Source organism: Perca flavescens, chromosome 9 (genome assembly GCF_004354835.1).
Source record: "Perca flavescens isolate YP-PL-M2 chromosome 9, PFLA_1.0, whole genome shotgun sequence".
Lineage (NCBI taxonomy): Eukaryota > Metazoa > Chordata > Actinopteri > Perciformes > Percidae > Perca > Perca flavescens.
This window is the reverse complement of record NC_041339.1, coordinates 35,178,506-35,205,697: the sequence shown is the minus strand read 5'-3', so window position 1 is coordinate 35,205,697 and position 27,192 is coordinate 35,178,506. Positions and strand designations below refer to the sequence as shown.

Here is a 27,192-nt window from a genome sequence, read left to right as displayed (position 1 = left end):
TATTTACATGTTGTGATTTATAGAGTCACAGCGTGTACAAAAAACAACGTAACATGACACACATTTGTCTTCTAACTGTAAACAAACCGGGAACTATATTCTCAGACAGGCTTGCTGCAAGCATATCACTCCGCCCAAGTACTATATTCTTCCGCCTGAGAATATAGTTCCCGGTTTGTTTACAGTTAGAAGACGAATGTGTCTCATGTTATGTTGTTTTTTTGTACACGCTGTTACTCTATAAATCACAACATGTAAATAGGAACATGTTGGCGTTATTTTGTCACTTATTGGGAGCAGTAGGATTACTGGAACCATTCACCTGCATGTTCTGTTCTGGCCTGATGCCGCTGGAGCCGTCAGACAGCATTACAGCACACACGGAGATGAGAAGGGTATGTATCGACTTGTCTAACTCTGGGGGTTACGGTGAATAAGCTAAATTCCCAATAAGTCGGCGTGTTCCTTTAAAGCTCTAGTGAGTTTTGATATTAATGAATGTCCGTTCCATTCAAGCTGTTGCCAAATGAGTTGCTACAAAGCTCCACACAACTCTCTCTGGGTTTCTCAGTATGGTTATGTTCAGAAGATTGTGTCGTCCGGCGACATTCACGAGCAGAAACTCGAGTGAAGATAATTTCCTCTTCTGAAGAGTCCATCATGGTTTTTAATCCTCCGTGTCCTCCTTGGCTACTAGCAACTGCAAGGAGGAGGGGGGGGGGGGGTGCACGATCCCCAAAGGCTCGCGTCCTATGGATGTGTTGTCATTACTTAGAATTCCTCATGGGGGCGACAGAAACTACGCACTACAGCATTAAGTGTTATTTGTTGTGTTAATAATGTGTAATTCTTAATTTTTTCTTCTTCCAACCTGGACCTATTTTCCCATGCCTGAGTGACTAATGTGAACAAAAATCTTTAAAATTGGTCCACCAGACTCCATGTAAATAATCAGGACTTTTAGCGTGTATAGAGCCAGCATATCTCCACCAGACTCCATGTAAATAATCAGGACTTTTAGCGTGTATAGAGCCAGCATATTTGCACATGTAAATGGGTGAATTAAGAGTTTATTTCCACGAAACCAGCGTGTTGATTGTTGGAACGGTGAAAAGACGAACCAGGAAGGCTTTTTGACTTTTTTATTTTGTTTCTGTCAACTTTGAATGAAAGTGTGTTTTACATTAATAAAATTATTGTTTATTTAAATGGAATCTGGTGGGTTTGTTTAACCAGAAACAGCATCAAAATCGCAAATGCCAAACTCACCAGAATCCGTTTAAATAGCGTTTTATAGAGCACATTTTCACATGTAAACAGGTGAATTAAGGGTTTATTTCGACCAAACCAGAGTGGTGATTGTTGGAACAGCGGATAGACAAAATTACTGTTTCTTTAAATAGAGTCTGGCTGGTTTGGCGATGGTGATTTCGGAGCTGTGTAATGTTAAACAAAAAGGATCTTACTTCATTACAAAAAGGTCTATCTCTGTAGGAATCCTTTCCATAATGTTGTCAGACATTTAGAATAATAATCTGAGCCTGTCAGCGACAACAACAGAACTTTTAGTGGATGAAAATCAGTGGTGTGCAATTGCCCATTAACGTTACAATGCAGCTTGTTTCACCGCTGCAGTCTTGACCAATACTGGACCAATTTTAAACACAGTTATTCCCATCAGTCACTTACACACAAAAACATGGGAAAATAGGGTCAAGATTGAAAAAAAAAAAATGAAGTTACCGTTTTAATTTATTTAGCAAAATAAGTAAAACATATCAATAATCAAAGAAACTTGAGATGAATGCTAGTGACGTCATCTGCAGACCCTCTGAAGTAAAAGCATCTTTCTGCTTCCTCTGTGTCTGTGCAGCGGAGACAGCCGTGCAGCAGGACAGTAAGCAGATCCAGGTGGACCTGCAGGACCTGGGCTACGAGACCTGCGGCCGCAGTGAGAACGAGGCCGAGAGGGAAGACACCAGCAGCCCAGGTATGTGTCTCACTGTTACAGACCGCCTGCTCTGCAGGACGGCCTCTGGACCGTGTTTTAAAGTGCCCATATTATGAAAAAACACTTTTTTTGGGGATTTGGGGTGTTCTTTTGTGTCTCTGGTGCTTCCACACGCATACAAACTTTGAAAAAAATCCACCCATGCTGTTCTGCGTGAGATACGGTTTCTGAATGTGTCCTGCCTTCAGTCTCCTAGTGAGCTGTTCAAAATATGCTCGGACTGTGACGTCACAGTCCGAAATGAGCTGGCTAACCAGAACCGTTAGCTCGTAGCGTTAACGCTAATGCTAACGCTAGCATGCTACGTCGTTCTCAATAGCAAAGCACTAGCATGCATGCTAGCGCTAGCATGCTACGTCGTTCTCAATAGCAAAGCACTGCTACAACACACACAAGTTCACCATAATCTACAAACGAACTACTTACATGTGCTCCCTCATTTAGAAGTCTCCCAGCTAATCCTGCCTTGGAACTGACCAAAGTTGGAGAAACAGCCTTTCTTTTACTGTCTCTAGAGCTAGCTAGCTGACATGATCTACATCTGAGCTACTGAGCATGTGCAAGTGCAATCAAAGATAGTACAGAAGAAGAAGATGAAAAGAGGTCTCACTCTGTAGCTAAAACAGAAACCAGGTGAAAAGAGGATCTGCAGCAGTGAGAGAGAGCTGTGCAGTACAACAAAAATATGGTGTTTTTTGAAAATTAAACCATGTAAACCTATTCTGGTACAACCTTAAAATACAGTTATGAACCTGAAAATGAGCATAATATGGGCGCTTTAAAAGTTCTCTACATATAGAAAGCAAAGGAAACCAAACTATTTGGTTTTTTTGCTCCGAGTTGAAGTTATCTTAAACATACAATATCGAGACATTTCCTGGAAACAGCAGCCAGTGCTGCTGGGTATTGTAGTAGCATAATAAAAACACCAGAGGGAAGCAAAGAACAGCTCTGACAGAAACCGTTGCATCATCAACATATTTAGCTGTTTACACATATCTTATCTATCTTCTTTTCAAAATCAAGACAAATACAATTTTTTTTAATACTACCTACTATACATATTCTTTAATTTCTTTATTTTTTATTTCATCTGGTTTTACTTGATGTGATTTGATCACTTTCACCTTTTGTTATTTGTGGTTAATCCTTTTCAATACATACTGTTATAGCTCAAACATATATTGATTAAGAGCAATTTCATCACATAAAAAGTGAACAGGGTCAAACTGAAATCGTTGAGTGTCTGAAAAACAAGGAGTGATTTCTAAAAGTGTTGTTAAGAAGACTTAAAGGGTAACTACCCTTTTTTTCTACCTGGGGAAAAAAAAACTATTTTCCCACGTGTTTGTGTCTAAGTGACTGATGGGAAAAACACTCTCTGACATCAGTCCAGTATTAAGTGAGATCGCTGCAGTCGGCAGCAGAGAAACAACCTACAATGTAAATTAATAGGACAATAGTCCAGCTTGTGTTTACCTTCACAAAAGTGCTCGTTTTGCCGCTGACAGATTCAGATTATTATTCTAAGTGTCTGACAACATTATGGAAAGGATTTCTAAGGAGGTCGACATTTCTGTTAAAGAGTAAGATCCTTTTTATAAACATAAACAAATCCGCAAAATTATTAACGCGAAATCTTAGAACAATAATCTCAGTCTGTCAGCGACAAAACGAGCACTTTTGTGAAGGTAAACACAAGCTGGACTATTGTCCTATTAACTTACATTGTAGCTTGTTTCTCTGCTGCCGACTGCAGCGATCTCGCTACTGGACCAATGTCAGAGATTGTTGTTCCCATCAGTCACTCAATGTTGTCGCTCTAATTGCACAAGGAACAAAATAAGTTTGTTGTTTGTTTTGTGCATAGAAAAGGAACAGTGCTTCTCCATGAAGTAGTATTTCTTACTGCTTAACGCTGCTTATATCAAACGGATGAGTGTGTGTGACTGTGTGTTCCCTGACAGAGTTTGATGACCTGGAGATGTGTACCTCTCTAGACTGTGGTTCCCAGTGGTGGCCTGCCAACACCAGCAGCAGCTCCACCTTAACTAAAGGTATTTTATAACGCAATTTAAAATCGGCTATAAGGACGGATGGTTTACAGCCAGAAACAAGGGGGTTGACATTCATTATTCTTATTATCGTTGTTTTTTGGTTTTGAGTTTATGAAATGTTTTCTTTCCTCGTTTATTTTCCTTTTTTTTTTTAAATAATTTATATAATTTGAAATTGATTTTGGGTATGAGGGAGGGAGAATACATGGCAATACATTCAAGGGGGTCCGTGACGCGTTATTATGGATCCCACGTAATTTCTAGGCAAGTCCCGCCCTACGAAGCAGCCCAATTGGTTGGGGGTTAGGCATTGACCTCGAGTGGTTAAGGTTAGGATAGCCGATTGGTCAGGGGATAGGACCTGAACAAATCGTGTTCCCTTACCTTGTGTAAGCATCGATTCCTGGCCAATAGTAGTGTGTGAATGCTATTGAAGGGCGGGTCCCCCCTAGAAGTTGTGTGGGTTCCATAATAACGCTCAAATTTAAAATGTTTGTATTTTTCTAAATGAAAATGTCAGAAAACATACAATAATATGAAACCAACATATAAATAAGGCAAATATAAATTGTTAAATGTAATTGACCATACACATTGAAGATAAGCATACTATAGGTATAGTAGCCACTATATGGTAGCAGTACAGGTAAGATTATGGATTAACTGTGCCTTCTACATGTAGGCCTATGTTAAATATTTAAACATGATGTATAAATAATACATGCATACATTTTTTCATTTTATTTCCATCCATGTTAATGGCATTTGGGAAGTGGCTAGATTTTCCAATCATTGATTTGCAGATACAAGGTGGGATTAACCCTTGTGTTGTCTTCCCCGTCGACCGTGATGCAACTTTTTGTTTTTCTGGGTCAAAATGTAAAAAAATATATATCTTTCCGTGTTTTTTTTTGACATTTTTTTAAGCTTTTCCCATGTTTCTGAAGATTATCCTGACATTTATGTCCTTTTTACCAATGTTTTGTTACTTTTTTCAAAGTTTTTGTTTGTTTTTTCTGTGCTTTCTTCACATTTCTTTTCCTACTTTTCCAACGTTCTATTATAAATCTTTCTTTGCACGATATAAAATTGAATAAAACACCCAAATTCAATGAAAGTAGTGAACTGATCCTTTATTTAACTTGTGAAGAGCATTGTACGGAACCATCCACGTTATTTTGTTTTAAAATTTGGTTGAAAGAAACCCAAATTTCTGATATAGAAACTTTTTGAAAATGGGTCAAATTTGACCCGAGGACATCAGGAGGGTTAAATAAGTTTATACTTCATCTCACTCCTTTCGGATATGTAAACAGATCTCACAAATGTCATTTTTATTATTATTATTATTATTATTATTATTATTATTATTATTATTATTATTAATTTATTGTCTTGTTATTTGTTCATTTTGATTTGTGTTGTTTTTATTTCTTGCCTGCTGTTTCTGTTTTTAACGTATTAGAAATAAACACTTTATATCAATCCCTAAAGGAACCCCCCAGGGCTCCGGAGACGAGATGTCCTCTCTCCAGCGCCTGGTGGAGGACCTCCGCTCGCAGCTGTCCCGCTCCCAGGCGGTGATCCGTGGCCTCCAGAGCCGGCTGCGCTCCCTCTCCACCTCCAGCGACTACGCGCCCTCCACCCCTCGCAAAGTCAACTGGTCCTTTCAGGCGTCGGAGGACGACGAGGGCTGGCAGTCGTCCGACGGGGGTCCACTGGCGTCGCCCCGTCAACCCCGCCCGGACAGGGGCCTGCAGGAGCTGGCGTCTCGCGTGGACGCGCTGGAGGACCAGCTGAGGAAAGGAGGCAACAAGTCCGTCGGCGAGGACGTGAAGTCTGCCACCTGGCCGGGGTGAGTGACGGGGAAATACGTGTTTCCTTTTCTTTTTTTCTTTTCTTTTATTAACGGGAGACACTGTGATGTTTCCATATACAGACTGTACACGGACAAGGTGCTCTAAGCCAGTGCACTGTGAAATATTACAGACCCATTTAGTTATGTCCACTTATTTCTTATTTTTAACTGAACAAGCTTATACAAGTTGTGGATTTTGAACTCAACTTTATGAGTTTTTGAAAGTTAAACTTGCATTTATTCGTTGGGTTGACTATTTAAAAAAACTGATGTGTATGTAGGTATGTAAGTTAAGTTACCAGCCAATTGCATTAAGGACTGCAACTGGTTCATTGGCTGGCCAATTCCCATGATTCAAGGCGGTAAATAGAGTTGTGTTAAAATTTGCTGAAAAGTTTGCAGTTTGTACGAAATACAAATGTAACTTTATGAATTCCGTTTATTAAACGTGTGTTTAGAATGTAGTGTTTTGTTGCCTGGTAATTGTCATTGTTGTGCTGGTTTACATTTGTAACCATGAGTTAAGTGACTGTTACGTTTGATAAGAAGAGGTGGAGTATTAGTGTTAGACGCTGAGCAGTAATAGGCTTCTTTCAGCCATTAATCTGCAGCGTGTCCCTTCACTAGTGGCCATTTAATGTCAAGTGACACAAGATCAGCAGAGAGGCTGCTATTTCGCATGGGGGCCCTGGGGTGATCCCACCCAAGCACCCACGGTATCTCTGTTATAAATGTGGTTATGTTGTTTTAACTTGAAACTGAATTGAAATAAAGCAGTAAAGTATTAGTAGTCTGTTATACTAGGCAAGGAAGGTTTCTTGCATTATTAAAGAAAATAAATTATTTGTTTTAACTTAAAGTATGAAGTTAAACCAAGTAATACAAAGTTAAATCAAATAAAAGAACAACTTTAACAATGCTAGAACACTGTAGTTACATCAACCTCATTGACTTTAATTTCTAAGTTGAAACAAAGACAGTCTTCAAGTTGAGTGAACTTCGATTTTCAAGGCAGCAGGGGAACTTGCATTTCCAAGTTAAACTAACATGAAATTTATTACAGTGTGGTTCTCAAGCTTATTCCAATAATGTACCCCCTTTTGAACAATTTTTTGTGTGAATACAACCAGTGTGAATAGTTTTTGGTAGAAAAAAAAATTAAGTCTATATATAAAGAGGAACAATACAGTAGGGCTGCCACCTCTTAGTCGATTAGTCGACTAATCGGTCGTTTTGGTCTTAGTCGACTAAGATTTTTTAGTCGATTAGTCATTTTTTATGCTTATTCATGCTTAATTACTCATTTCCAAGAAACTTATGAGCACATTTATGGTAAACACAAGATTTAAAGTGGTGCTTTTGCAGGATTAATTGTGGAGAAACTCAGTTTTACAGATGGTTAATTAACTACATTTATATTGTGCTTTTCTAGTCTTAACCACCTCTCAAAGCGCACAGCTCTGTCAATTAAATCAACTAATCGATTAGTCGACAAAAACGTAGAAGTGTTAGTCGACTAAGAATTTCTTTAGTCGAGGACAGCCCTACAATACAGCAATGTCAGCAATAGATTTACTAAACAACAGCAACATTTAAATGCTGATTTAAATTAAAAAACATTTTTTTAAACAAAACCTTGGGAAAAGACGGTAGAAAGAAGGATGTAAGGCAAGAATAGGTCAAAAATAGTAATACAAACTTTGAAAAAAAAAAAAACACAGTAAGAAGGAAGGCAACACTAGGGCGACAAAAAGTGACAAAAAATTCAAATAAGCGACAAACAAGATAAAAAAGGCCAGAATAGGTCAAAACAAACGACACAAAACCTTCAAAAACAGGGACAGAAACACTGCTCTAAGCGATGTTGGGTGACATCATTTCCTGTTGACGTTGGAAGTATTGTCAAACAACACGGAGGCTAGCTCGCCCCTCCCTCCTCCTCGTCCCGTTGTTTAGGACACGATATTAGGAATCCCACTATGGCCACGCCAAGACCCTCCCTTCAATAGCATTTATTGGTCCGGTCTCCATGAGAACGCCAGGTAACGTAACCCCATTTGTTCAGGTCCTATCCCCTGACCAATCGGCTACCCTAACCTTAACCACTCAAGGTCAAATGCCTAATCCCAACCAATCGAGCTGCTTCGTAGGGCGGGTCTTGGCGTGGCCATAGTGGGATTCGTAATTTTGCGTCTAGGACAGCTCTCCTCTACCAACTACTAACGTGTGAAATCGCTCCGAGCACCTTTAGTAGTATCGTACTACTTCTGAAACTAACCACTTACTGGTTACTGCACATTCTGCAGACACTCACTTTACAAGTCACGGTTACACACTATACACAGCCCACACTGTAAACACTACAGATACTACAAGCAAAAAATATGTATTTTTGAGTTTTTGGGCTATGCTGCCTTTCATAACATGTCCTCTTTCCAACTAGTGGGGAAAAAAACATCCCAAATACACATTAAGGTGTTTATTTACTACACTTTGTCTATTTGTGTCAGTAGACACCGAAATTCACCGAAAGTTAACATTAGATAATGCCCCATTTGCATATTTAAACATAAACATTTTCAGAAAACGTGTAATAAAAAGAATTATTGTCTTAATGTCAGTAAAAGAAAAAGGCTTTCAGCAGAGTGGTGAGTATGACATGACTCTGATGTTATACTGATGGAAATATTGCCGTGGAAATGGACATGATATTGAATTTATCAAAACGTGAACTTGGAAGAAACGCTGAATTTGCAGCCAAATCAAGAGAATATCAGAAAACTATCAGGGGAGATATCTTGCTAAAATATGATGAAATATCTTTATAGAACAGAGTTTTAAATAAAGACCTGTTTCTCTTTGGGTTCTAGGTATATAAAGCTTCTGGTCACTTTTTGAGATTGTACACTACAAAGGATTCGCCATAAATGAGCTAAAACATTCCCAAACACTGGTGTGATCCATCCAGGACAGTGTATCAGCGTCTCACTGACACAGCGAGCCGTTCATCACTGCAGGCGTTATCCGTCACTTTCCATCAGTATCAGTCCGTGGCAATCAAGCAGAACCACAGATGTTTTTATGTAAACTCAGATGACAGTCAGAGGGGGATTAACTGACACCAGAATGGGAACACGATGTCCCATTTTTCATGTGGGACCAAACTGTAGCTACAGTCACAATCAGAAAAGGGTTTATTGACACAATAACTACACTAATGTGGAATTTGGAACAAACACACATACAGTAAAACTGCACGTGTCACGTGCTTGCGACTTACAATGACTTACAAATATACAGTCGTGAAAAAATTAGGACACCCATGCTAAAGTTGACTAAAAAGAGGAATAAAATATCATCTTTTGGAAATTGATCTTAATGCCTTAATTAAAACAATTAGGAAAAATCCAACCTTTAAGGACACCAATTTTCTTTGTGAATGAATAATGTATCGTAAATAAATAAATGTTCTTCCTTAAAATACAGGGGGCATAAGTAAGTCCACCCCTATGTTAAATTCCCATAGAGGCAGGCAGATTATTATTATTAAAGGCCAGTTATTTCATGGATCCAGGATAATATGCATCCTGATAAAGTTCCCTTGGCCTTTGGAATTAAAATAGCCCCCCCACATCATCACATACCCTTCACCATACCCCCACATCATCACATACCCTTCACCATACCCCCACATCATCACATACCCTTCACCATACCCCCACATCATCACATACCCTTCACTATACCCCCACACCATCAAATACCCTTCACCATACCCCCACATCATCACATACCCTTCACTATACCCCCACACCATCAAATACCCTTCACCATACCCCCCACACCATAAAATACCCTTCACCATACCCCCACATCATCACATAACCTTCACCATACCCCCACATCATCACATACCCTTCACCATACCCCCCACATCATCACATACCTTTCACCATACCCCCACATCATCACATACCCTTCACCATACCCCCCATCATCACATACCCTTCACCATACCCCCACATACCCTTCACCATACCCCCACATCATCACATACCCTTCACCATACCCCCCATCATCACATTAAGTAACTAGTAACTACAGCTGTAACATATGAGGCTAGTGGAGTAACTAAAGTAACTAGTAACTAAAGCTGTATCAGATGAATGTAGGGGAGTAACTAAAGTAACTAGTAACTAAAGCTGCAACAGATGAATTTAGCGGAGTAACTAAAGTAACTAGTAACTAAAGCTGGAACAGATGAATGTAGCGGAGTAACTCAAGTAACTAGTAACTAAAGCTGGAACAGATGAATGTAGCGGAGTAACTAAAGTAACTAAAGTAACTAAAGCTGTAACAGATGAATGTAGCGGAGTAACTAAAGTTACTAGTAACTAAAGCTGGAACAGACGAATGTAGCGGAGTAACTAAAGTAACTAGTAACTAAAGCTGTAACAGATTAATGTAGCGGAGTAACTAAAGTAACTAGTAACTAAAGCTGGAACAGATGAATGTAGCGGAGTAACTAAAGTAACTAAAGCTGTAACAGATGAATGTAGCGGAGTAACTAAAGTTACTAGTAACTAAAGCTGGAACAGACGAATGTAGCGGAGTAACTAAAGTAACTAGTAACTAAAGCTGTAACAGATTAATGTAGCGGAGTAACAAAAGTAACTAGTAACTAAAGCTGTAACAGATGAATGTAGCGGAGTAACTAAAGTAGCTAGTAACTAAAGCTGTAACAGATGAAAGTACTGCAGTTAAAAATCTCTCTGAAATGTAGCGGAGTAACTAAAGTAACTAGTAACTAAAGCTGTAACAGATGAATGTAGTGGAGTTAAAAATCCAAGATTTCTCTCTGAAATGTAGCGAAGTAGAAAGAAAGTGGCATGAAAAGAAAAAGACTCAGGTAAAGTACCTCAACATTCTGTACATAAGTACAATACTTGAGTAAATGTACTTAGTTACATTCCACCACTGATGTGACGTACTATTTAGTTTTCATGTCATCTCACAGATTGTTTCCGAATTCTGATATGTAACCCCCATTTCTCTTTCTCTCTGTGTAGTAAGTTCGATACTCTGATCCAGGCTCAGGCCCGAGAGCTGTCCCACCTGCGCCAGCGGCTGAGGGAGGGTCGGGGCGTGTGCAACATCCTCACGCAGCACCTGGGCGACACCACCAAGGCCTTCGAGGAGCTGCTGAGGGCCAACGACATCGACTACTACATGGGCCAGAGCTTCAGGGAGCAGCTGGCTCAGAGCGGCGCCCTGGCGCAGCGAGTCGGCGCCAAGATCAGCGGACGTGAGTGCTCTGGTTTTATTACCCCTCGTTGGTGTCCTCGGGGTCAAATCTGACCCATTTTCAGAAAGTTTCTATGTCAGAAAATGTGGGTTTCTTTCAACCAATTTGTCAAAAACAGTAACTTGGATGGTTCCATAAAACGCCCTTCACAAGTAAAATAAATGATCAGTTCACTGCTTTCATTGAATTTGGGTGTTTTATTCAGTTTTGTAGCATTTGAAATTTGTTTTATAAAAGAACGTTGACAAAAAAGTGACAAAAATGTCGGAAAAAGCTTAAAGGAACACGCTGACTTATTGGGAATTTGTCTTATTCACTTTAACCCCCAGAGTTAGACAAGTCCTTACATACCCTTCTCATCTCAGTGCGTGCTGTAACGCTGTCTGACGGCTCCAGCATTAGCTTAGCTAGGGGCGGCTGTGGCTCAGTGGTAGAGCAGTTGCCTGCCAATCGGAAGGTTGGTGGTTCAATCCTTGGCCCATGCAGTCCCGTGTCAAAGTGTCCTTGGGCAAGACACTGAACCCCGAAGTTGCCCCCAATGCTGTGCATCAGAGTGTAAATGTGTGTGAATGAGTATCTGATGAGCAGGTGGCACCTTGTACGGCAGCCTTGGCCACAGTGTATGAATGTGTGTGAATGGTGAATGAATGGTTCCTGTACAATGTTAAAGCGCTCTGAGTAGTCGTTGAGACTAGAAAAGCGCTATATAAGTCCATTTACATAGCTTAGCACAGATCCTGCAGGTAATTGGTTCCAACTAGCCTACTGCTCCGAATTGTGACAAAAGTGACAAAATAACACCAACATGTTCCTATTTACATGTTGTAAACAACCGTAAACAAACCGGGAACTATATTCTCAGGCTTGCTGCAAAGCAAATCATTCCGCCCAAGTACTATATTCTTCCGCCTTAGAATATAGTTCCCGGTTTATTTACTGTTAGAAATAACGTCATGTGACCTTGTTTTTTGTACACCATGTGACTCTACAAATCACAACATGTAAATAGGAACATGTTGGCGTTGTTTTTTCACTTATTCAGAGCAGTAGGATTGCTGGAACCAGTCACCTGTCGGCATGTTCCTTTAAAAAACTTTTTTTTTTTAAACTAAACTGTTAAAAAAAAAAAAGTGCAGAAAAAATCAACAATAACATCGGAAAAAGTGACAAAAACGTCTGCAAAAGATTCAAAAAGATCGGAAAAAGTGACAAAAACATCGAGAAAAGCAACTAACGTATCTCAAAAACGCCAAATGTTGAAAAGAAAAGGTTCAATTTAAAAAAAAATCTTGTTGGAAGAAAGACTGCGACACAATTTTTTGTTAATTAAAAGAGATTATCAGTAGAAAACTGCAATCCTAAATGTTAATATCATTCTCTCTTTTTTTATTTGTGCCCTTTGTTGTTCACTAATGAACAAATGTTGGAAAGTATTTTTTTAATTCAACAAGCGGTTAGCAGAACACTGAACGCAGCAGAAAGGCAGAACTGAGTACGCATTAATATCTGTTTATTTATCGCACGTAATATCGTTATTATGTTATTCAACAACGTTATCGCATATTTTCGTCATATCGTGCAGCTCTGATTCAATTTATGAAAACAAATGATATTATTATGTCTCCCACAGGAGATCATCCCGAAGATCCAGATGAGAAAACAGAGCTGCTCGCCATCCGGTCAGTGCTCATTTACGTCTGTGTGTGTGTGTGTGTGTGTTTGTGTGTGTCTGTGTCTGTGTACGTGTGTGTGTGTGTATGTGTGCGTGTGTGCGCGCGTGTATCTGTGTGTGTCTGTGTTTGTGTATGTGTGCGCGTATGTGCCTGTGTGTGTGTCTGTGTGTGTGTGTGTATGTGTTTGTGTGTCTGTCTATGCGTGTGTGCTTGTGTGTGTGTGTGTCGGTCTGTGTGTCTCTGTGTGTGCACGCGTGTGTATCTGTGCGTGTGTGTGTGTGTGTGCGCGTGTGCGCATGTGTGCGTGTGCTTGTGTGTGTGTGTGTCTCTGTTGTTGTTCTGTGTAACAGCAGGCTCGACATTGGTCAATGGAAAGTATTGATGTGTGTGTCGCTGGGGCCGATGTCGGGCAGAATAATCAGATGCTGGCTGGATAACGAGCGATGATCTCACAGGATAATCACTGACAGAGCTGATGGGTTCATTAATGAAAGCGCTGGATACACATCTATAGGCACAGACAGTTGTAAGATTCTCGTAGGGTACAGATTTGATCATTGTCAAATTATCAAAGATGTTTTATCAATATTAATAAAGTTATGAATATGGTTATTAATAACTTTATCAAATCGGCAAACAATCTAAACGGGGCACCACCCTGCAAGTCAGGGACCAATAATAAAACTGTGGAACAGTCTCATTTCTGTGGTAATCCTTTAAAAAGGAAATAAAGGAAGGGGTGAATCAGAGCACGGACCTGATTGACCAGCAATTATTACAACAAGTACACAAATAATCACAAGCAACTGCTAATTAAGTATAATAAGATTTATTAACGTCACAATTATCAGTAGCTAATCAATAATCCTTCAATAATAAACTTATATATCTTTTACAATATCACAACCAAAACAAAGCAAAAACAAAACAGCATGGACACATCTGTGTGTGTGTGTGTGTGTGTGTGTGTGTGTGTGTGTGTGTGTGTGTGTGTGTGTGTGTGTGTGTGTGTGTGTGTGTGTGTGTGTGTGTGTGTGTGAGAGAGAGAAAAAGGATGGGCGGTGTCGAAATGTAGTTCTAACACAAAAACAACTCCAAAAATGGCTACTCCTGTGAGCTGCACAAAACTATTTAGCCTCAGTGACAGCTGATTTTGCGATTCTATCGCAGACAGTAATTAAAACTCCGTGAAAGGAGTGATTAAGCAGGTAGCGATTACGGTTTACCAAGCTACTTAACACAACATCAACAGTACCATGATCTATTGATACATTCACAGAACAGATTAATAATCACATATGGACCAGTACATGATTAAATCAGATCACCTTAATGGCAACAAGTGGTAGCGAACCCTTTGCTCATTAATAAACACACTACTTATCTCTGCCCAGACGTAAGCCTCCTTACGGTGTGTTCAGTCCGTTTGTTTCTGTCCATAGATTTCTACAGAAATGAAACCGACGAATCCCCTGGCGCTTGTCAGCGGCCACGGAGAAACTTCATCCAAAAAGGCAGCAAGGGGAAAGTTTAGTCGACTTTGAGAAGAAAACGTTGTTTGTCCTTCTCCTGCAGATATGAAAACACTGGTGCGTTTTCAAGGATCCACCGAAATAAAATTCACTTTCTCCAGAAAATGGAAGTTCAGCACAAGCGCTTGCGCGCTCCCCTCAGCAACGGAGTTGCAATGGAAGACGAGGATTTTCCTAGGATCAGGCTTTTTATAGGTTAAGACCCCCTGCTGTGTTTATGGTCCCGCTGAACCAATAGGAAGACTCAAAACTCTTGAAAGGGTGAAGACCACAATCTTGTAGTTCTTTGACTTCCTGCCAGTTGTGAGGCGTTTCCCTTCTGGCTGGCACTTTGGCATAGAGGTGTGAATTAACCCGGCTTTGGGGTTTACATGCAGGCCAAGATTCCTTTGTCTCTGAGCACATGTGTGTCCTGTAGCCAGAGGTCAGTTTAATCTGAGACCTTTTGGTTAAAATCAGGTTTAACCCAACACAGTCTGTATCATGACAAATATACTTCTGTAAATGATAAATAAATGAAGAATTTCAATTCAATTCATTTTAATTTATAGTATCAAATCATAACAAGAGTTATCTCGAGACACTTTACAGATAGAGTAGGTATAGAGCGCACTCTATAATTTAAAAAGATTCAAGTAACAAGTAACAATTCAAGTAATTCCCCCAAGAACAAGCATTAGCAGTGTCAAAGAAGAAGGCATTTCTGTGCTAGGTGGTGAGAAAATCTTTGTTTTATCTTTGTTCTTCTGTGCCACACTCGTCTTGTCTTACAAACCAAGTCGAGCCTTGTTTCCTGCTGCTGGTCTCAGCTGGCAGGACAGGACGGCTCTGTGGGCCCTTCAGCAACTTTTTAAAATCAGCCGCTCTGACATCACTGCATTACAAAACCAAAAAGTCCTGCGGGGCAGAGCCCCCCCCCCCCCCACCCCCCACCCCCCACCATCCAAACTTATCCAACTCATTATTTATTTTAGCTGGGGAGTCGTGACCAGCGGGCGGTCAGCTGATGTCCGAGCGAGGACTTTTAACTGTCCGGTCGATTGGTTAGCTAATTAGGCAGACAGCAGTGAGAGACACAGAGAGAGAGAGAGAGATGATGGGGGGGACAAAAGAAGAGAAAGACAAAACGACAGCACAAGTGAGATCAGGACAAACTGTTACGTAAGAGGAACAGAAAAGCCTGTAGTCCAATAATTAGGGCTGGGTTTAAAACAGTCAGTCTTTGTTTGAGTCCTCTGATACGATTAATAAAATTGGTATTGTATCTAATTGATATTGAATCGGTAACGTTATCAAATCGGGACCGACGGAATCAGATCCATTCATCATGAGACAGACATGTTTCAGCGAGTCCGTCCACCGAAAAACGCTCCCATGCAAGCAGCAATTACGACTCTTGTATTTACGTTCATAGTCGCGGCGCCCTCTAGTGGGCGTAGTAGTTACGACGGGAGAAAGGCAGGAAGTAAGGGGAGGAATTATAACACAAACGCAGGACTTTCACCCAGGAGACCGGGGTCCCGTTTAAATAAGAAATAAACCTGGCGTTTTAAAGTTGTTTTTGTGTTTCAATCGTAACATAACCAAATTGCAAGTAGTCAAAAAAAAATTAGCATTTCAGAAACCTTGTACACATACAAGCCTATTAAAGGACAACTCCGGCACAAAACGAACCTAGGGGTTAATAACAGATGTGTACCCACTCTGTTGTTCTCTGGGACATGTTTTCATACTAATCGAATGTGTTTCAAGCTTGAAACAAGCTAGCGAGGACAGCTGATTAGCTTACAACGCTAGTATTCGGGGAAATAAAGACCGTTGTGTTCTCGTATACAGGCTTTGGTTAACATGTAGGGACCCTCATTATGCTACCGTGGAAGTGTGGTGCTATTTTGAGCCTTTTTAGTGGTATAAAATAGCGATTTGTTTTTACTTTCCCTGTGCCCCGAATGCTAGCGTTGTAAGCTAATCATCGGTCCGTGCTAGCTTGTTTCAAGCTACAAACACATTCAATTAGCATGAAAACATGTCCCAGGGAGCGATCGAGTGGTTACACATCTGTTATTTACCCCATAGGTTTGTTTTGTGCCATAATTGTCCTTTATCTCGATAAGAAAGTGGTAAAGTAGGCTATCTTTCAACTCAGGACAGCGCCACTTCTCACAAATACAGATGGGACTGGAGATGAGAAGTTAAACTGACACTCAACCGCGATCAGCTTCGTGGGAAATTAAGAATCAATGCTTCTCACAGGGCCCTGGTGGAACTCTTTGCACTGGTGGTGGATGTCGTCGATGCACTTGCCTCATTAGGTTTTGCTTTTTTAATAACAAATCTGTCCATTTTTAGGCTCACTCTGATTACCTAATGCACATGCACGCACTGTATAGTGGGGGGGATGGAGGGAAGGGTCACTGAAGAGGCGTTTTCATCCGAGAGACGCTGTGATTGGTGGATATGATATGGAGCAGGGGACTGACAGCGACATAACCAATCACACTATGACAGAAGCTCCACTTAGCACCAACTGCTATGTTTAATTATAAATGAATGTAGCCTACTGGCAGTCTGGCACACGTGGGTGCTCAGTATTTTCCGTGGGTGTTCTGGAGCTCGAGCACCCTACCGCTCACAATGTTAACGGCGAGTTTGAAATTCGCGACTGTACCTTCCTCGGAAAACGCTCCTGTGGGTCGTGTTGAAGGGGAGGAAGCGTTATCATCGGCGTATGGTTTGACTTGTTGGTTTCAGCCCGGGTTCTTTATAAGAGTCATCGAACAACAAAAATAACAGTTTCTCTCAAACACCTTTCGCTCAGACTCATTTGTGAATGTTGCAAACACAGCTCAGTGTGTTTTTAAGGCTACAGCTGAGAGGACAGCTTGTGGCTCTTCTGGATGAGTGATGAATGTTCTGGATGTACAGTCATTTGAATCTGTTTCACAACACGAGTCGTACCTGAGTGAGATGGGACGAGTCAGCCGCCTAAAGGGTAGAAAACATAACACTGACTGTATACAAGCACACCGGTGTTTTAATAAGTGAGCTGAAAGATGCGAATAATAAGCCTGTTAGAGAGGGTGAGGGCTGGGTCAAACCACAATGAACAATAATTAGTTTCCCCTCCGAGAGAAAGGGAGGGGGAGATGGAGAGAGAGAGAGAGGGAAGGGGAGCGAAAGGGAGAGAGAAAAAGAGAGGGAGAGACAGAGAGAGAGAGAGAGGGGGAGAGAGATAGAGGCAGTGAGAGGGAGAGAGAGAGAGAGGAGAGAGAGAGGGAGGGAGAGGGAGAGAGAAGGGGGAGAGAGAGAGAGGGGGGGGGAGCGAAAGGGAGAGAAAGAGAGACAAAGAGAGATAGAGAGAGAGAGAGAAGTGGATGGAGGGAGAGAGAGAAAGAGGAGAGCGAGATGGAGAGAGAGAGATAGAGAGAGAGAGAGGGAGGGGGAGCGAAAGGGAGAGGGAGGGAGAGGGAAGGGGAGCAAAAGGGAGAGAGAGAGGGAGAGAGACAAAGAGAGATAGAGAGAGGGGGAGGGAGGGAGAGATGCAGATAGAGGGAGAGAGAGAGGGAGAGGGAGAGAGAGAGAGGGGGAGAGAGAGAGATGGAGAGAGGGAGAGCGAGAGATGGAGAAAGAGAGAGAGAGAGAAAGGCCTGCAGTAATCTAACATCATGTTGTTGCAGCACAGATGGCCGACCAGATGTGATACAGAGAATTATCGAGAATGTTTCTGCGACAGCCATCTCATATAGACTCTCTGATTCTGAGTGTACAGTGTGTGTGTGTGTGTGTGTGTGTGTGTGTGTGTGTGTGTGTGCATGCATGCGTGCGTGCATGCATTAATCCATGCATTAACTTAATTCACACTAAGACTGTGACATATTGTCTGTGATGCGCACACAATCAAGTGGCGATAATCCACGACAAGCTGTTCCGATGATGCAAAAAAAAAAAAAATGACTCCGTTAATTAGTTTTAATATCGTTTAAACACCAAATTTTGCCTTGAAAGAAATAGGATACAGCCTATATTATGTTTTTTTTATTGAACATAAGGAAACATTTACAACTCTTGTAACAACAAGCAAGTTTAACATCTTTACGTTCATGCACTCAATGGATTTAGGAAAAGATGGGAGTGGCTTGAAGCCCGAGACGGGACGTGTTCGTGATCTTTTCCTTAACCAGTGTTTTAGTAAGTCAGTGCAGGATTTAGGATTTGAATTAGGGCTGCAACTAACGATTATTTTTCATTGTCGATTAATCCGTCGATTATTTTCTGGATTAATTTGGTTTATAAAACATCAGAAAATGGGGAAAGATGTGGATCAGTGTTTCCCAAAAAGCCCAAGATGACGTCCTCAAATGTCTCGTTTTGTCCCCAAATGTATTCAGTTTACTGTCCCAGAGGAGAGAAGACACTAGAAAAATATTCACATTTAAGAAGGCAAATGGTATTAGACACTGAGAGGCCATCTTTAGTTGGAAGAAAGGAAACAAGGCATAAAAAGACACAACATCCATTTCCTAAACAAGGAGATGAAATATATAAAATATATATATAAACTCTTTATATAGTAACAATATTATTATATATACTAGGACTCGGCCAACATGGGGCACACGCTCTTACTGGGTGAGCTAGAGGCCGCCCCGCTACCGCACCTTTACTATCGTGGTCATTTTGGGTCTCAGTTTGTCAATCAATTGGCGAGCTACCGGAAACCTGCCCGCGAGCTAACGGTACCTTGCGGGCTACTTTTTGGAGGCCCCTCATCTAGATCATCTCATTAAAGAGCTTTTTTTCCTCTTATGCCAGGCTTTCTCAAGATAAAGTATATGTTCGCCATGTGACCAGCTTTCTCAGTCTTTGAGCACCTTTCACACACACCACTCACAAAGTTCTTCACAGAGAAATCAAATCTAATTTAATCTAATAGCCTACAGTCACGTGAATAATCCAGAGATAAAACACCATGAATATACAAGGAGAACAGATAAAAACACCAGATAAAAGTAACACACGAAAAACTGACAAATTCAGTGGGCCAATGCTTCATCACTTTATGTGTTAAAGCTGTTTAGGGAAGGATTAGCCAATGTTTTCCTTGACTGTGTTATAATTAAAGCGACATTATGTGGATGAATGTATGTCTACATACACAGTGCGATTGTGATCGCGTTGATGGCGTAATGCTGCCGAGGCTTTTGCTGCCTGCGTTGCTCAGGGTGTGTTGACATGGGCTCTAATCAGGTTAAGTTATTAAGACCTACAGTGGGAAGGGAAATGGGTCATGAGCAGCTAAACACAGAGGGAGAGAGAGAGACAGAGAGAGAGAGAGAGGGAGGGAAAACATGAGGGAAAGACGTAGCTCAGAGGAGAGCATCACTTTGCTTCAGTGTATCCGGAGCAGCACATGATGCTAAACATCCAGCTCTGATCTGTATTATGTACGATTTACTGATCAGGAACCAGGATTTTTTAATGTATTTTTCTAGGCGGATACATTATGCATCCTTGACTTGAATTTATCTGCTGTTCCTCGAGTATCGGTTCTTGGATTTTCTGCCAAAGCGTAAACTGGACGTAAAGTTTTCTTCTGGTGAGAAGATTCTCCTTCCTCCCATCGTAGGACATCTTTTTTTTTACATTTAATCCTGAAAAGAAGAGCATCGCTTATTTGTGAGTCGGCCCTATCAGCGGAGAGGCAGCTTCCACGTTTCTGCAGGTGGACAGAAGAAGAAAAAACCTGAAAAGTGCTGCTTGGTGGATGAGCGTTCATTCAGCTTCTGTTGTTTCTCTCTTTCTCTGACGGCCACTGCAGCGTGAACACACGAGCCCCCAGGATCGGGACATCCGGACGTTTCTTACGCACGTCCCTCTCCCTTTTCTTGTTGCTCCTTCGTCACTACATCTCCTCCCCCCTCAGGGCTGCTGATGCTGATGCTGCTGCAGTGTTTGCTGGTGGGATAGGTTGTGTCTAGAGTTATAATAAGCTTTCCTTTGAGGGCACTATTCAAGACGTCAGTGCAAAAAAAAAAAAAAAATATATATATATATATATATATATATTTGAAGGCAGATACGGGCAACAGTGGAAAAAAGAAAAGCTAAATTTAGCAGAGATGTTAACCAGATAGAGAAAGAAAAGGACACGCAAAGTGCATGTGCAACTCTCCTCAGGCAGTTGAGTTAGTGCTTTGTTCACATCGGAGCTAATTATTAGAATATCTTTTTCTTCTAGTTAGTTAGTTCTGTCATCAAACCATCTGGCTGTTGGATCTCCATTTCAACATTTGGACATCATCCGGTTGTTGCAGCCAATGTCTTTAAATCTTCAGCGTTAGGCATCAATATGTGATTGTCCGGCTTTCCGTGTGCATGTCTCCACGTTCTCGTCTTTGTATCTTTACGGTCTGATTTGGGATCTATTTGGGTTACCACCTGTGGTCCCGGCCCATACACTCCCAGGATCTGCGTGGGAAGGAAGTCGACGGGAGTAGGCCTAAATCTCCGCGGGAAAACCCAAAACGTAATCCGAGGATTGGCTCTGCTTTTTACCTAATCGCTCACACGACCCGTCTCCCTCCCTCCCTTCATTCCTTTATCCCTCGCTCACGCCCTGCCTGTCCACTGTAGCCTACCTGCTGCCACACACAGGACCTCAGGGGGGGTCAGGATCTCAGCCGCTCAGCCAATGAGCCGCGCTCGGTCGCCTCTGGAGACACGGCCGGGAGGACGAACGGCAACGGAGAACATTTGAAACAACCCAGGAGTCAGAGAGAGAGAGAGAGAGAGAGAGAGAGAGAGGAACAAGGGGAAGGGATGGTCAGTCAGTAGCCCAGGCAGAGGGCCGTCCACTCGGCCAGGGTAAGCGGGGGTGCTCATGGCTCCTTTGTGGAAGGCGATGCTGTCAAAAAGCAGCCCACTGTACAGAGACTCGCTGTTCTCCTTCTCCCTGTGGGAGTGGAAGGCTCAGGAGAGAGAGCTGCTGCTGCTGAAGAGACTCACCGACAGGGAGAGGAGGGCGCTGCTCGCACAACTCCAAAAGTAAGACATGAAAACACCGGCGGCAACTATGAGAACTTAGAGGGTTTTTTTAAAAAAAAAAAAAAAACACGTTAATACGTGGTCATGTGATATGTGTTGTCAGATGTGTTTTAAAAAAAAAAAAGAAGTCAATTAGTTCGGCTGCTGGAGCAGAAACTCTTCTGTGGAGCGAGATCGTTTTTGGTCAGTGTAATGCTTATCAGTTCAATTTTCTAAGCACAAACGGACATTTGGAAAAACAGAAAAATGGGTTCAAATATCCAATGTTTCATTTTTTTTTTCGCCTTGATAAATTAAAAAATTTGATCTTTTAACCTGTTTTTCCAATTTTCTGTTCAGGATCAGAAATTTAGAAAATTACAAAATTGCATTTGGCCTCCAATTATTCAATACTTCAATTATTCCGCCTAGCTACACCCCGCCCCCCCACTCAAAACCATCAGTTGCACCTCTGACCCCAAAGTCTTTCAGTTTTTCATTTTGGTCCATATGCAGTGAATGACCTGCATATTCCACAAAGTAGAGGAAGAGAATACCATGGCAGTATTAAATAATTGGAGCTCAGACGCAATTTTGTAATTTTCTCAATTTCTGATCCTCTGAATAAAAAACAGAAAATTGGGAAAAAAAAGGTTAAAGATCCAATTTTTTTATTTGTCAAGGTGGAAAAAACTGAAAAATTGGATTTGAACCCATTTTTCTGTTTTTCTAAATGTCCGTTTGTGCTTAGAACATTTTACTGATAAGCGTTATACTGACCGTTTTTGTCTTAAAACAGTGCTTAAAAATTAAAATAAAAAACTTAATAGTGTAGATGTAGCCTAATATAGACCGAACGTGAGAGAAAGTGTTGCTGTGTCTTTTTAATTTTTTTTTTACTTTGGGCAAAGTCAGGCTATAGCTGGTTGCCCATTTTTGAACAAGAAAATACAAGAAATAAGAAGGGACATTTGGAAAGACAGATGGAAAAGTACTGTGTGTGTGTGTGTGTGTGTGTGTGTGTGTGTGTGTGTGTGTGTGTGTGTGTGTGTGTGTGTGTGTACATAATTGATTTAGATGAACGACCTTCACCACAGCAACTGTGTCCACACACGTCACTGTTAATTAGATCGGCTGTAGGGGACGCTCGGCCTCTGGATGTCTGCATTTCCACTTTTTCCATTCAGTCATATCACGTCAGTGTAAACATGCGATTCTTGGGAAAGTGTGAGTCTGTGTGATGCGATTCTTGGGAAAGTGTGAGTCCGTGCGATGCGATTCTTGGGAGAGTGTGAGTGTCTTTGCGATGTGATGCAGTGTCATGTATGTGTACGTCACTAAGAGGCTTCCCTAAAGCAACGCAGTGCAGTCAGCTAAGCCTCGATGGGAGAGTCCGATCAGCAGGAAGGTGGCTCACACACTGGGTACATCCTCACCCATTAATGCTCTCTGCATCACAGGGCAGCTAATGAAGCTGTCACATGTGCTGTCGGTGCATTAAACTTTAGAGATTTTCATTTAAAAATACTTGGATTTTGGTCATCATTTCTAGTCTTGCATTGCCAGCTGTATCTCCACAGCACACCACAGATGCATTCTGGGATGGGAGAAAAAAACTGCTCTGGGTTGTTTGCATTTCTTTAAACCAATCACAATCATCTTAGGCGGTGCTAAGCTCCGGATGCAGAAAGGAACTTGATTTGGTGGAACATTTGCACCCCACAAAAGAAAAACGCACCACATGCAATATTAAATGAATTTAACTGTTTACACAATACAGTAACGTGAGCTATTTGAATTAGCTGGATACATGGTTAAACCTCATTGACTCTTACCAGTGTATCTCCGTGTGTACTTCGTCCACAGCAATCCCACCAATCGGTCCCAAAACGTCCCAGTTAGAGAGGAAATGACATAAATATATTCTTTGTAAATCTTTGCAATCATTCCCTGAAAGAACCAAGCAGGCCTGCCTTGTTAAACCATCCAAATTTCCTTCAAAACTTGACATTTTTACCGTGTTACTTGTTACAACACACAGAGAGCAGAAGGTGAGGGATGTTCAGGCGTTGATAACCTGGATTTACATTCCCAGTGCAGTAAAGGTTCATTTATTTCAGTTCAGGCCAACACACACACACACACACACACACACACACACACACCAGCGCTGCACTACGGCGACACACAACGGAAATAATCATTGGTTGTTGACATCGGGCTGATGTATAAAAACAAGGCCTAACATTGGTCGATACCGATGTGATTGGCAATAAAAATCGGTCATCCCTTTAAATAATAATATTAATAATAATTTATATTTTATTAATCCCGCAAGGGAAATTTTTTTCTATTGTATAGTTGTTATTGTAATACATATTACATACAGGCCTGAATTGCCCACACATGCTCAGTACCTATACATGCACTAATGGAGAGATGTCAGTCAGGAGGGAGCTGACTATGGAAAGGGGCCCCAAGCAGTTGGGGGTTCGGTGCCTTGCTCAAGAGCACTTTGGCAGTGCCCAGGAGGTGAACTGGCACCTCTCCAGCTACCAGTCCACCACCACCATACTTTGGTCCATTTGGGGACTTGAACCGGCGACCCTCCGGTTCCCAAATGAAATAGATTGACTTGATTGATAACTAAAACAACATTAATATTTACTCTGTGTGTTTGTGTTCAGGCTTAGTAAGGAGCTGCAGCAGAAGGACAAGATCATCGAATCCCTCCGCTCCAAACTAAACCAGCAGCACCACCACCACCATCATCCTAATCACCACCGCTCCGACACACCCTGCAGCAGCCACGCCCTCTCGGACACCACCGACCAATCGGATCGCATCTCCTATGTGTCTGACGAGCACGGATCCACCAACGGGGAGCTGGACCTTTGCTCCGACGTGGATGCTGCCAGCGAGCTCGGCCAGAAGGACACGCGCTCTTCTACCAGAGTTAGCACAGGTGAGAACCAGACACACATCGTCCAGCTTCAGGTGTGTTTGTACACTGCTGCATACAACGATAAACTGTAAAAAAATAATGGACGAAGCTTCTGGGAAGCTCCTTAAAGCTGCGTTCTCTGTAACTTCCAGCAGGGGGCGACTCCACCAGCTCCTAAAAGAAGTCTGTTTCTAGAGAAGTCTATGAGAAAATGAGCCGACTTCTCACTTGATTTATTACCTCAGTTAACATTTTCATAATGAGTTTATGGTCTCAATCGCTAGTTTCAAGTCTTCTTCAGCACAGCACAATGTTCATTTAGTAAATTATGGTCCCGTTCATTTTAAAACAGACGATAAAGCAGGGGATGCTTTAGGATATGTCAATCAGGACAGAGGCTTAGCGATGCTAACCATGCTAAAACTGTGGACATTAAAATCCTGTTTTCTCTTCCATCCATCATGTCCTCTGGTGACAGCTGACACTTTTCATTTCCAGGCAGCCACTCTCACAGTGTGAACACCATGTCACGTCATCCGTCTGTCACTCCATCCATCACCTCGTCCATCCACACAGCCCAGTCCTGCCTCAGCTGTCCCAGCATGCATTGCCCCAGCTCGCCACACAAGCCCGCAGCAGACATGCCGAGTCAGACAGGTAGGAATGGGCTCCTGAGTGTGGCCCAGGCTGTAACTTAAGCCCTATACACGCAGGACTAGTATAACCTGGGGGACCTCTAGTGATCTGTAATCATTGCGAAGATCGTCTGTCATTTTAATCCCGTGCAAATCTGCCATGTCTGTAATTTGTTGAGTAAAAGTTGCGCCAAATAAAGAGTTAATGTGATATTATAGTCCTGTGAGAGTCGTCATCTCTGTGATTTTGGGTTGGAGACTGTCCTCCCCTGACAAACGCCCACATAAGTCGTTTGTTCAAGCAGAAAATGCAACCTATATTTACGTTTCTAGTGGCTTCGCCCTCTAGTGACCGTATTCGTTAGGACGGGAGCAAAGCAGGAGGTAAGGTGAGGAAGTATAAGAGCGCCAAATGTCCTGGTAGCAAATTTACGAATCCTACTATGGCCACGCCATATGACCCGCCCTTCACACATTACGTACTATTGGCCAGGCATCCATGCTTACACAAGGTAACGTAATTTGTACAGGTCCTAACCCCAACCAATCGGCTACCCTAACCCCAACCAATCAAGCTGCTATTGAAGGGCGGGTCTTGGCATGGCACTGGCCATAGTAGGAATCGTAGGGTCAATGGGTCAAACAAACACAGGACTTTCACCCAGGAGACCGGGTTTTCATGTCCCGTTTGAAAATAAAAGTAAACAGTGATTTGCACAAACTCACCGTTTGTTGGAACAAACAGAGCTACGTCCCGTTTTTCGTCACCGGAAATGAAGTAGCATCTCACTTTAACCCTGATTACCACATCAGGTCCCATGGTAATATAGTCCCCTGCGAATCGGGCTTTAGTTATGTGTTACATTATTACACCTTCACCACACACATCTGCGGTGCTGCTGCTGTGTTTCTCTTTTTCTCTCTTTCATTCTTGTGCTTTTGGATTCTCTTCCTCTCCTCGCAGCTGTGGCCTCAGTCTTCCCCTCTACTCTTTTCCACCCTCCCCTCTCCTTCCCCTCCTTCTCCTCCCCCCGCCAGAGGGCGCCTCTGCCTTTCCATCCTCACCCCCCAACCCTGCAAACCCGTTACCCAGGCAGCGGGGGAGTGGGGTTCTCCCTGGCCGAGGTGCATCATGAGCTGCAGATGTTACAAAGGCAGCTGGGAGACAACGAGAGTGCGTCGGTCCGGCTGCATACGCATGAGTGTGTGTATGGAAGTGTGTGTGTGTGTGTGTGTGTGTGTGTGTGTGTGTGAACTAATCGTGTGTTTGAAGTTTGATAACACTCTGCAGCATGCAAGCACAATGTCAAGCCATGGTTTGTCAGGAAACTTTAGGGGAACAGTGTAGACATGTATTCTGCACTCCCACACTAGAGTAGATGATGAAGATTTTCCAGACAACATCCGAAATTGAGTGTTTTCCAGGCTTGCCTCGTTTTTGGTCTTAGTCGTCTTTTTTTTAAATCCTTTTTCATGCCAAATGTCTCATATCGAAGACATTTATCAGCACATCTGTGACAAAAACAAGATTTAAAAGCGGTACTTTTGCATGATTGTTTGTGGAAAAACTAGTTTTTTACAGATCTGTCAACGAAATCATGAAGAAGAATTTCGTGTAGTCGAAGACCCCAGCTACTCCACTTTCAAAGTTTAAACTTTCAGAGTCATGACACATATCTTTCTTCGTAGATTTAGCACATTCGCAGTAGGTTAGACAATAGACTCTAAGAAAAGCATAACTAAATGACAGAATAAAGGTGAAATCTGACAGGACAGAGAATCCTGTGAAGCTTCCTTGTGCATATTGTCTTGCAATGGAAGCAGACAGTCTGACAGTATTTAACAATTATAAAAAACGACCCTGATTTCCGCACCCCGAGGTGTCACGCTTCAACAGCTTTCAGACATGTTTTGGTTTGATTTGATGGATTGATTCTTTATTTCCGTGTCTTGCGCACAAAGTGCCCAAACCACATAAGTATGTAAGACCCCGAAATTTCAGTTGCAAAGTTCAAAACATTACATTTTACAGCTTAAGTACTCTGTCTTCTCCACCTATCTTGGCAAATAGTCTGTCACAATATTATAAATAGAGATGGTACATCCCTTATGTCCACGTAACAGGGCAATAAAAATAATTTCAAAGGGATCTTT

The 27,192-nt window shown here is 41.9% G+C and overlaps 1 protein-coding gene across 3 annotated transcripts in view; it reads left to right on the top strand.

Moving 5' to 3' along the window:
• Positions 1 to 27,192, top strand: part of pde4dip (phosphodiesterase 4D interacting protein) — a 176,335-nt gene that overhangs the window by 132,429 nt on the left and 16,714 nt on the right. Inside the window, exons 27-34 of one of the 3 annotated variants that reach the window (XM_028586807.1) lie at positions 1,874 to 1,990; positions 3,979 to 4,068; positions 5,563 to 5,923; positions 10,996 to 11,231; positions 12,862 to 12,910; positions 24,147 to 24,424; positions 24,902 to 25,060; positions 26,003 to 26,242. In XM_028586807.1, coding sequence (XP_028442608.1) covers positions 1,874 to 1,990; positions 3,979 to 4,068; positions 5,563 to 5,923; positions 10,996 to 11,231; positions 12,862 to 12,910; positions 24,147 to 24,424; positions 24,902 to 25,060; positions 26,003 to 26,242 — 1,530 coding nt within the window. The remainder of the gene's footprint in view (positions 1 to 1,873; positions 1,991 to 3,978; positions 4,069 to 5,562; positions 5,924 to 10,995; positions 11,232 to 12,861; positions 12,911 to 24,146; positions 24,425 to 24,901; positions 25,061 to 26,002; positions 26,243 to 27,192) is intronic. The other 2 variants (XM_028586805.1, XM_028586806.1) reach the window with 2 other exon arrangements.